The sequence below is a fragment of the Martes martes genome (assembly GCF_963455335.1).
Source record: "Martes martes genome assembly, chromosome: 12".
NCBI lineage: Eukaryota > Metazoa > Chordata > Mammalia > Carnivora > Mustelidae > Martes > Martes martes.
The window spans coordinates 93,689,928-93,701,279 of NC_137900.1; the positions used below are offsets into that span (position 1 = coordinate 93,689,928).

General features: G+C 64.4%; 1 protein-coding gene across 1 annotated transcript; it reads right to left on the bottom strand.

The window, feature by feature from the left end:
- Positions 1–7,523: 7,523 nt before the first annotated feature.
- On the bottom strand, positions 7,524–10,634 carry LOC308353590 (minor allergen Can f 2-like). The gene is made up of 6 exons (XM_080820513.1): positions 10,512–10,634; positions 9,655–9,788; positions 9,105–9,178; positions 8,693–8,803; positions 8,078–8,179; positions 7,524–7,984 (listed from the first exon to the last, which is right to left on the bottom strand). Exons 1-6 carry the CDS (start codon positions 10,584–10,586, stop codon positions 7,959–7,961), a joined length of 522 nt encoding a protein of 173 aa, XP_080676639.1. The 5' UTR covers positions 10,587–10,634; the 3' UTR covers positions 7,524–7,958.
- Positions 10,635–11,352: the final 718 nt, after the last annotated feature.

The following is an 11,352-nucleotide window of genomic DNA, read 5'->3' on the forward strand; positions in this document are numbered from 1 at the left end:
CCTCTGAGCGAGACCTTATCTGGAGTAGGAGTCTTTGCAGATGGAGGCTTGACCTGGGATTGTCCTGGATCCCCGTGGGCCCTGAACCGGGGACGGGTGCGGAGACGAGGCTCACGTGTGACGCGGAGCGATGAGCCCGGTGGGGACGGACGGGAGGTGCAGGGTCGCGGCTACAGGCCGGGGACAGGGGCCCCACCGAGCCCGGGAGAGGCAGGGGGCGGTTTCTCCCTCGGAGCTTCGGCAGGGCTCAGTGCTGTGGCCATCTGGGGCTTGGCTCTCTGGCCTCGGGTCGGGGGGAGGCGGAACACAGTTCAGCTGCGTTACCCCGTGTGTGTGCGAGCGACGGTGGCCCCCGGGAGGCCCACCCACCTTGTTACCCTGTGCCGGGTCAGGCTGCATGTGCCCTGCGCATCGGCCTACCGAGTCCTCTCTTGTTTTTATAGATATGGAGATGAGGGGGGCAGGTCACTCGAGGACATGCCATGGGCGACGGTGACAAGGCAGGCCCCGCCACTGTCCCTGGCCTGCTCTGGGGCTCAGCTGGCTGTCTCCGTCCTTGTCCATCCCGGGCAGGTCTCCTGGTCCGGCTAGCATGCTCTGGAACGTGGGGTCCCAGCCATGCTTGTGTCCGCGGCCCCTCGAGGAGGTCACAGGCACCTCGCCCCGTCTCAGACCAGCCGCAGGTGCAGCCCAGACGTGGAGCCCTCACCCCAGTCGGCCTGCTCTCTGCCTGGGCATCCTTGTTGGGGATCCGACCGTGAGTGCCCCTCCCTGAAGGGTCCTTCCTGGCCTGGCTCCCAGCCGCAGTTACCGTCCCCTGGGGCCCAGGGTGGCAGTGGTGGTTGGCACGTCAACAAAGGTTCCTGAGAGGTTAATTTTCTAAAAACAAAAGCTGGCGTCCTGGTGGCCTCTTCCTGGAACAGACTGGTAGTGAGGCCTCTGGCCTGGGACCAGCAGGTTACACGCTTGCATTCTCTGTCCCTGTGGCAGGTGTGGGGACGGGCGTCCTCATCCTTGTCCAGGGGCCCGGGTGACCTCAGCCAGCTGTGGGCGCTGGCTGCACCCTTTGTGTCCATGTGTCCACTCTGCGTCATCTGCCTCCCAGGCTGTGTGGAGGTCACGGGTGCCGGGGCAGGACCGAGAATGCGGGGCAGCTGCTGGCTGCGGAGGGCCGCGGCCCAGCTCTGCGGCAACCAGGGGCCTGACGCCTGGGGCGGGGGCTCAGCCAGGGGCTGGCCGTGGCTCTCCCACAGGTGGTCCCCACAGTGGCCCTGTGCTTTCGGCTCCTGGGGCTCTCCCAGCACCCCATCTTTTGGGTGAGCGGAATCCAGAGCCCTCCGATGTCCCTCACTCATCCCGCCCTGCGGTGCTGGAGACCAGGCTGCCAAGTGTCCCCTGCCTGTCCGTTGGGAGCTCGGGCTCACGTCTGCAGGCGGGTGTCCCCCGTCTACTGGGGCATCTTGGGGTCGGGGGTATGTGCCCTGTGCTTGCTGGCCATCCTCCCAGAGTGACCTCTGACACGGCTCGGTCCTTGAAGCACGTTCACCCCTGCAGGGTGCCAATGCCCCCGGCGCAGCGGGCGGCTCCCGCCAAGAAGCGGACGTTAATTTTCCATGGTGAACGCTTACTGCCGCCGGCCTGGGGGCTGAAGCAGCTCTCGGGTGACATGGGTCTTCCCGTGACCGCCCCGCCATGGGGCACCCCTGTGGGGGGGACCCTACCCCGGATTCCTGCCAGTATGTCCCCCGCCATGGTGCGTCCTGGACCCTTGTTTTCATTTTGTCTGTTTTGGGGGTTGATCGGAATGGTGTCGCACGGGGCACACGGTCTCATACCCAGGCTTTTTGGTGAAATGCTACATTCCAAGAGTCACCCACGTGACTTTCTAAGCGAATGGGTTTATTTTTGTCATGGTCGCGTCTGTGTCACAGAAGATCTGCCATCGTAAGCGTCGGGAGCGCACGCGCCGGGCTGTGGGGCGCACTCGCCGGGGTGTGTGGCCGGCCCCACCCTCCGGCTCCCGAGCTCTCCCTCCTCCCAGCTCCTCCCCAACTGGAGCTCTGGCCCCCGCCCGGGCCCCCACCCTGCCGCTCTCTGCGACGACGACCCCGCTAGGGCCCGCACGGACACGGAGTCCTCCGGGTTCGGGCCTTTCTCGGGCGGCCTTATTTCACCGAGCAGCAGAACGTGCCCAAAGCTCACGTGGGTCGTGGCACGTGTCAGAATGTCCTTCTTACGGCAGACGGTCCACGCCATGTGGTGGTCACCGGCGCCCCGGTCCGTGGGCGTCGGGTCGTCTCTGCAGCTGCTCCGCCGTGAGTGTGCACAGAGCGGCGTCCCGGCTTTCAGCGCGTGTGGGGCTCCGCCCGGAAGGGGACTTGCTGGACCACGTCGTGGTTCTGGGTCTCATCTGTCGGGAAACTGCCGCTGTTTGCCACAGACGCCGCAGCATTTTGTGTTCTCGCCAGCAGCGGGAATGTGTGTGTCTGTGTGAATGTGTGTCAGTCCGTGTGAGTGTCTAAGTGTGTGAGTGTGTGTGAGTGTGTAAGTGTGAGTCCTTGTGAGTGTGTGAATGTGTGTGTCCCTGTGAGTGTGCATCAGTGTGTGTGTCCGTGTGTTCCCGTGGGTCTGTCTGTGTGTCTGTGTGTCTGCGTGTCTGTGTCTGTGTCCGTGTGTCTGTGAGTGTGTCCATGAGTGTGTGTGAATTTGTGTCTGAGTGTGTGTGTCTGTGTGTGTCCGTGTGTCTGTGTGTCCATGAGTGTGTGCCTGAGTGTGAGTGAGTCCGTGTGACTGTCTGCATCTGTGTGTGTCCGTGAGTGTGTGTGATGTCATAAACACCACAGGCGTGCAGGGTCCTTGGTCACGGCTGTGGCCCGCGTGGCCCGTGGGGTTGTGTTGGGTTCTCCCCCCTGAGCGTCCCGTGTGGGGCCGTCCCGCGGGCCGTCCGTCCGCGCCGCTGTCCGTGGACGTCTGGGTTCCTTCTGGCCCCCGGCTCGTGGCCGTGCGGTCCCTTGGTGACGCGTCATGCCGCTTACTGAGGTGCTGAGGACAAACTCGTACCAGACGCTGAACAGACATTCCATGCTAAGCGCCGAGTAGAACCCCAGTATCTACTGAGACGTCTCGGAGCAGCGTGGCCGGGGTGCGAGCTGCGGTGCTGCCCGTGTCATTACAAACCCCCCAGACTCCCGGAGGGAGCCGCACCCCGCGGCAGCCCCACGGGCCACGCCGGAGACTTCTTGCTTCACGCTGGTGCTGCCGCGGATGAGTCAGCTCTTAATTTTAGCCATTTTGTGGGTGGGAAGCGGCAGGACACCGTGGTTTTGCTTAGCGTCTCTGCTGGCTGGTGGCGCCAGGCACCTTGCCGTGGACCTCTCGGCCGCGCGCCCACACGCCGTCTTTGGTGAAGGGCCTGTTCCCCTTCGCTGCCTGTTTTTGTTTTTGTTTTTTTCTTAAAAGTTGGGTGGTTTTCCTTTTGCTGTTGATTTGTTGGAGTTCCTGAGAGATGCTCCCCGTGAGGTCTGCGGATGTGTGTGACCTGATTTTTTTTCTCCGTTAATTGCGATATGATGAATCGTCCGAGGAATAAATGGAGCCACGAAAGAGAAGAGGGGACTGTCCCGCGTGATTTCTGTTCTCTGACCTGTGCTGAGGCTTGTGGGTCGTGGTGCAAGCTGTGGTGTGGGCGTAGGTGCCCCGTGCCCCGAGGGACGGGTGTTCTGTGTGCCACGCCGAGCGTGGTGTCCCGGGGCTCTGCGCCCGGTCCCGCCTGCTCACATCTGCACCTGCGCTGGCTCCGCCTCGTCGGCCTGGCAGGGACCGTGGGAGGACCGCGGAGAGGGCAGGCCCCCGCGTGGACGTGGCCTCTCGTGCAACGGCCGTCTTTGCGGATGTGAGTACATTAGGCATCCTTGGTGGGGGGTTTCCCGGATCACCCGCCGGACTGTAAACGTACTGGCAAGGGTCTTTAGAGGGGAGAAGCAGTGGGATATTTGACCCAAAAGGAAGAATTTGCCTGGTGGAGGGGCTTGAAGACGCTCTGCTCCTGGCTTTGAAGCAGGAAAGACGCTCTGGAAGCTGGTGAGAACCCGGATCCTTCCCGAGGGCCCCTGGAGGGAGCGAGGCTCTGCTGGCCGCTGGCTCTCAGTCAGTGAGACTGATCTCCGACTTCTGACCTCCAGAGCTGGGCAGAGGAGCTGCGAGGCAGGGCGGTGGGGGTCGCCCGGTGAACGCAGAGCCCGTGGCCTCCACCACCCAGGCTCCCCCATGCAAGGGTGGGAGCACCTGCCCAGGCCCAGCCCTTGTGTCCCATAGCCCCTCTCTGGGGCTCCTGGTCCCCACCCCCTCCTTGCCTACTGGCCCCGGTCCCCACCTCCACCCCAAACTTGCCCAGGGCCCAGGCCAGCCGGCAGGTGGCACTTAGGGGCACACCTCATTTCAGGGAACAATCTTCCTCTTCTGGGTCATGGAGCCCTTTGTGGTTGACAAAGAGCAAATGGCCTTCTCACTGAACGGTGTGCTCGGTTGTAAATGCTCTTGTTGCCCCTGGTCCCGGGGGCGCCCTGAGCCCTGCACGGACCCCTGGGGCCTGGCTGTCGGGACGGCCAGGCATGCGAGATCGGTCAGGAGGGTATGTCCTATGCCGGGAGCTCCCCAGGGGTGTTGGGTGTCCACGCTGAGCTTCTCAGCACCACTGGGGAACGTGTCGACATCTTCACCTTGAAGGACGATAGTGGGTGCCCTGTCCCTGCTGGGCGGAGCTCTGCTGGGGTCACCAGCTGTCTTTGTCCTGCCCCAACCCCAGCGAGTCGTGTTACTGCCCTGGAAGCCAGCAGGTGCTCCGGGCGGCTGGGCGTGACTGGCAGACGGGCAGCCGTGGGATGTGTAGGGAAACAGAGGCAGGGGCCCTTCCAAGCTGGCTCCTGGTGTGGGAGAGGCTGTGAGCCATGGAAGGGGACTCAGGACCACAAGCAAAGCAGCAGGGTGGGGTGTCATTGGTGGTGGGCCGGCCAGACGCTTGTCCCAGCCCAGACCACGGACCCACCACCCCTTCACCTTCCGGAGTCTTCTCAAGGACCCAGGGGAGCTGCCTACTCAGTTCACCCTTTCCCACAGAGGATGCTGTCCCTGGACCCACAGCTGGGGTGCTTTTCCCCAAGCTGCGGATCAATGAGTCACCAAGTCCCCAGGGGCTCGGTGACTGTCATGGGTCACCCCAGCCCTGCCCAGATTCCGGCTTCCCAGGCACAACGGCCTTCATTCTCCTTGGCCATGTCCATAGGAGTGAGCCTCACCCCCTAGTACCCCCACTCTGGATCGCTGGCATGATTTGGGGCTGTGTGTGGCCTCCCCTCCCCCTGTGGTCCATTCTGTGTGTGGCCTGGCATCCTATGGGGGCGTGAGGGTGGCTTTGGCCCCGTACAGACGGGTGTGTTTGCTGTGGGTCCTCAAGGGAGGAGAGAGAGTGGTCAGCCTGGACTGGACATCCGTCCCACCGTCCCCGATGTTTGTTTGCTGATGTTCCTGGACCCGGCGTGCGGGTCCACCTGACCTCTCAGGCCTCGGCCTTCGCCTGGGTTGGGGAGAGGCCTCAGCCTCGTGTGTCCTCTTTCGGGTGCTCTGGTCACGGCTCGTGGCGTCTTGTACGTGACAAACGATAGAAAACATCATTGATGACGAGTGCGCGGCCCCATCTCATCTTTGATTTTGTTTCACATTTGTCTTGTGAGAACTTCCTCGCGTCTGCGTCCTCGCCGCCCCGGTGTTTGCTGCCCGCAGGGACCCTCCTCCCGCCCCGTGGGGCCGTGCTCCTCCCTGAGCTCCCCTGGGCCGCTCGCCCTCCGGACAGGCCGCGTGGGGCTGTCTTTCGGTCTCGGCCCCTCTCCGAGACGTCCCGGCCTCGTCTCGCTGCGGCCCGTCCTCTTCCTCCGGGCCTGGTCTCCGTTGACCGGAGCTTCTCGAGCGATGGGGAGCGTGTTGGACTCGCTTTGGCTTCTCTAAGTGGAGGCCGTTCTGTAGGGCCGTTTCTCCTTTCGAGGGGGCTTCCGGCTCGAAGGACGCCTCTGTGTCCAGCCCCGTAGCTGCCGCTCGTTCCCGGCGCCGCAGACAGCCGCCGGGCGTCCCTGATGTTGGCCGAGCCGCCGGGACGCCAAGAGCCTTCTTGCGGTCATTAGCGTTTCTCTGCGAGCGAGCGGAAGCGCGTGCGCATGATTTTGTCGGCTGTTTGAATTTTTTCTTTGTGAAGTGCGTCCTTGTAGTCTTTGTGCGTTGCTGGCTGTGGGAGGGGCCTGAGGTGTGGACGGGGGCAGAGCCAGCAGGGAGGACTTTGTCAGAGCTGCGGGGCGGGGGGAGCACTGGGACCGCTCATCCTGGCCTGGCCCCTGGGCGCCCCCGTGGGAAGGGCAACCGGGAAGCCCTTGCCGTGTGCTCCCTGGGGTATCCACCCGGCGTCCCAGCAGGTGGGGTGCCCTCGCCTCCTGCCAGCCTGGAGCCCTCCTTTGGGGCACCTTCTGGCAGTAACCCCAGGTGGCCCCACGCCCACCAAGAGGGCAGATGTGAGATCTTGCCCTCGTTCTCACTCATGGGGGCGTCCTCTGGGTTCCTCCCCTCCCCGATGATGAGGGGGACCCCCATCTCCCACCCGTCAGACCTGGAGCAGACACTGTGACCAGGGCCCGGCAGGGGGTCAGGGTGTTAGGGTGATTGAGGTGCACTCATGTCACTGGGAGGAGGCATGGGGTAGAGGTTGCAGACTGAGCAGTGCACCCAAGTGGGACCCGTGTCTCCACCCCGCCCCACCCCCCGCCAAGCACGTCCTCATGAGGACCACCCTCTCTCCGTAGACCCTGGGCTTTGGGTGAAGTCGCCACTGCCCCGGCTCTTGGGAGGATACCTGACTCAGGCCTGGCCACCAAGAAGCACGAGAGCCTCGCCTCTCTCCATTTGGAGAAAAGCACAGACAGGGTGAGGACCCGGGCAGGCCTCCGGGCCGCAGTGCGGAGGCCTCTGCAGGGACTTTGGAGAGAAGTATGAGTTCATTACGCTGTTATCTCGAGGAAGGGGGAGGTCGTCTGTGGCTGCTGGCAGCCGTATGGGCAGCTGGAGAATGGAGCCAACAAGGAAAGAAAGAAAGGAGGCAAGAAACAGAGAGAGATGGCTCTTCTGCTCCTGGATACAGCCATGCCTGCGGGCACATCTGCCTCAGCACCTTTCATGTGTAAGAGCCAACAGAGTCCATGTACCGCCAAAGTGTGCGTGTAAGGTTTTCTGTCATTTGAAGCCAAGAGTCCTAACGGATGCATGTTCACACACTTGGGAGGGTGAGACTGTAATGAACGCGTTCCTGCCACTTGGCAACAGTCTGTGCCTGAGTTCTGTGGGCACTCAGGTTTGGGGAGGGCTCTGGCTGCTTCTGCCCACGTGCTCGGATTGGGGGAGACGGTTCGTCTTTTCCTTTGTTCGTTTCCGCGGCCCCAGAAGAAATGACCGCTGGACAATTTTGACCAACCCGGCAGTCATCTTTTGAAAGGAATGTCCTTTATTGTGCAAGGGGAGGGGGGACCCCATCATGGGGCTGGGTGGAGCGTGTGGCCGGAGCAGATGGAGAGCAGGGAGCAGAATGGGGCCGACCAGGGCCGCACACGGAAGCGCAGGCGGGTGTCCTTGGTGGAGTCCCCGGAGGGCTTGCGGGGGTTGCGGGAGCTGAGCAGGGCGCCCGGACCTGCGGTCTGAGTCCCCATGTAGGCGAGACCCTGCTTCTTGGCTCTGCACACAGGGGTGGGGATTGGGGAAGGGATAGCACGGGAGCTGGGGCAGGTCTGGGCTCTGAGAGGCAGCTCCAGGGCTGGGTGGGGGCTCTGTCCGCCTCCTGGGCCCTTTTGTGTAGCTTGGGGGTCCGTGGGGAAGCCCGCGGGCACAGCTCCAGAGCGGCACCACTCATCTGCGCGGGGCCGACGGCTCTAGGATCTGAAACTCTGGCAGCGGTCTGAGGGGCACAGTGAGCTGGAGTGAGCCCCTGCCCGCCGGGTGGCCGCCAACCCACGGGGACCCGGGGGTGCAGGAGAGCGGCGGGGCTCACCGTCCGTGTTCAGAACCACAGTCTGGTCCTCGTGCAGGCCGAGGTCGTCACAGACGGACTGGAATGTCTGCAGGACGTCCTGCTGCGCGCTGGGGTCCCGGACTGCGGGGGACATGGGGGGTCTGCCAGGTGCCGTGGGGGGTGGGGGGCAGAGGCCCAGGGGCATCAGAGGCTGTTTGGGGGGGCCAGGGGACAGTGCTCTCTGGACCGAGAGGGGAGTCCGTATCTTGGTGGGAAATGGGGGCTGGCGTGGGGAGAAGGGAGAGACCCCTCTGTCCCTCGGGATGACCTCGGAGGAGGGGACCATCTCTTCTTCCCCTTGCCGAGCAGTGTGGAGGTGGAGCCCCGGTTGTGGGAGGGTCCTGGCGAGAGGGCCGCGTGGGCGAGTGTGTGGGGGTGTGGGGGGATCCCCGGGGCCACAGTGGCCGAGGCTGCGCAGGAGCACGGCTGGGGCCGGAGCCTTCTACTGGGGTCTGGTCCCTGGCGTCCCCAGACCTGTTTAGTCCTCTGCTGCTTTGGGGGGCAGCGGGCCACCTCCCCATGGGTTGGCTGGACCAGAGTCCTGCCTGTGAGGGAGGCCCTGGCGCCCCGTTCCCTGGAGGGGACCCCGCGTACCCATCAGGTGGACCACCAGGCTGGTCACGTCTTCGTACTGGTTGATCATGTGGAGAATTAGGTAGTCATTGGGCTGTACCTTGTCCAGGTAGAGGTCATTGTGTCCCCAGACTGCGGAGGACACGGGGGCTGATGCCGGCTGGAGATGGGGGGCTGCCCGGTGGGGTGACCGCAGGCCCATCTGGGTGGGGGGAAGCCTCTCCCCTTCCTGTGCCTGGGGTCGGGCCCCGCATCCTGCCCAGCCTCGGGGACCCGGGTGGGGGAATGGGCTCTGTGCCCTGTGAGCTGGGCTGGGGGCCCGAGTCCCGATGCCGGCACACCCCTCGGCCACGGAGCTGCCGGGTCCTTGCCACAGGGCCAAACCTCCGAGTGGGCCGTGCCCGCAGGGGGCCCGTTGTCCGCACACACTTACATTCCAGGTCGAATTTGTTGTTGGTGTCCGTCTTGAACGCAGTGAGGGAGACTTTCTCGCACCGGCCTTCCTGCCTGCAGAGAGAGGCCGGTGCGTGTCCTCTGCCCACCTGCCCCTTTCCGTGTTTTACGTGAAAGCGTGGTTTGCCCACAGTGACAGTTGCTGCTCTCCGTGTGGGCGTCGGCGAATTGGGCCGGTGCAGCCCTTCGACCCCCTAAAGGTGACCTTGATTCTCACTCCTGGGCGGCGCCTCCAGGCTCTGGGCTCCGTGGATGCCCGGAAGGCACGTTATCAGCTGCCGCTGAGGGGACGTGCCTGTGACCGCAGCAGCCCCACCCCCCATGGCACCCACGAGCCCAGGTCCCAGAGCCTGGGACCCCGGGGCCAAGAGGGGGCGGGACGGTGGCAGAGGCCACACGGCCGTGAGGGGTCTGGAGTCAGACCTCTGAGGCTTCTCCCATGGCACAGCGCCCCCGTCCCCTCCCCGAGGCCGGCCTAGTCCACCCAGCTCCCCCGCCACGCCCGAAGCCCCCCCATGCCCTGCACCCACGGTATGAGGATCTCCCCGTGCAGGTGGCCGTCCTCCGCACTCATGGTGTTGATGAAAACCCTGAAGTGCCCGCCGGGCCTGATCAGAGCCGAGTTGTTGGAGGCCAGGGCGGCGGTGTGCCAGGTCCCAGCCAGCTGTGGGGCCGCGAGAGGACAGGGTGAGGCCCGGACCCCGCCCTCCGCTGGTCCCCCGCCTCCGTGCCCGGCGCCTGCTCCCACGGCTGTGATGCACTGTGATGCCAGTGCGGCCAGCGGGCTCAAGAACGGTCCCCGTGGGTGGCACCTGTCCCTTCTCGGGCCCGTGGACCGGCTGGCGTGTGTGACCACGGGAAGGAGGCCCATCCAGGCTTCTGGCCCCATGGACTCTGTGCCCAGCACTTGCCCTGTCGGCCCCAGGAGAGGCCTCACTCCCTTCTGGACTGAGCTCAGGGCTCCTTCCAAGACCGTGGCAGGCACTCCGGCCCCCAGCGTTGCCTTTGGACTTTCTTCCTCGGTCCCCCCACCATGGACTTGCTCTGCAGCTCATTTACAAGTCACCAAGATTGGTGTCTAGGCTCTGGTCTTGTGTCTTGGGCTGGGTCTGCCCGTGGCCTGTAAGGGTGGTGGCACCCGGTGGCGTCGGACAGGGCTGACCCCAGAGCACAGGCCTCTCAGCCCTGCTTCCCTGCACAGACTCAGACGGGGGGCGTCTGGCTGCCTGGGCCGATGATTCCAACCCCAGTCCTGTTCCCTGGACGACCCCCAGGGGGCCTCTGCCTCAGCCAGGAGCAGGCCACCCGCCGTCCGCAGCACTCACTCGGGGTCTGGCCCCTGCAGCCCCACCGCACCCCTGGGAGCAGCCGGCCCCCTTGTGCTCACCTCCTGCAGGCTTTCCTCCTGAGCCTGGAGGCCACCGACTAAGGCCAGGCCCACGGTCAGCAGTAGAAGCCACATGCCCACAGCACCGTCCGTCTGGGTTCAGAGACAGCTCTCGCAGGCTCTGGTGGCCGGGCCCCGTGGCCTGTCTATAGAGCCCTGTGGTTGGGGGAGAGGTCACGTGGCTAGGGCTCCTGGCCCCTCCCTGCGGGGGGTGTGGGGACTCTTGATGCTCATGTCTTAACCTTGATCTCGACGTTAGCCAGCTCTTGTGTATTCTTTCTCTGTTGCTTTGGACACCAAAAATGTCATGCGCCCATACAGCCAGTTTCCAAAACCAACAACCATCCGCAGGCCGGGCCAACTTCCTGGGCCCGAAGGGTGCTGGAGTCACCTTGGCGTGCCCTCCGTGCCTGTCACGTTGCCGGAACACGGCTGGTGAACGGGGGCCGGGAGCAGGGAGCCCCCGGGGTTGAGAACCCAGGCCCCCGCAGGCCCCCGCAGGCCCCGCAGGCCAGGGACAGTGACTGAAGCCTGTTGGGGGCTGAATCGGGGCCCTCCAGCTATGTACGTGGGAGTCCGGACCCCCAGGACCTCAGGACGTGACCTTATTAAAAACCAGCGTCGTGATGGATGTGAGTTTAGATGACCTCATGCTGGAACCCTGAACCAGGATGGCTGCTGTCCTCAGGAACGGGGTTTTGGGGCACAAGATTCGCATGAGGAGACACTGAGTGGGGACTCGGCATTTGCTGTCACAGCGGCAGGACCCCCGGGAGCGGGGACGGGCCAGGGACGGACCCTCCGTGGGAGCGGTCAGGCCGCACCCCCATCCCAGGCTTCT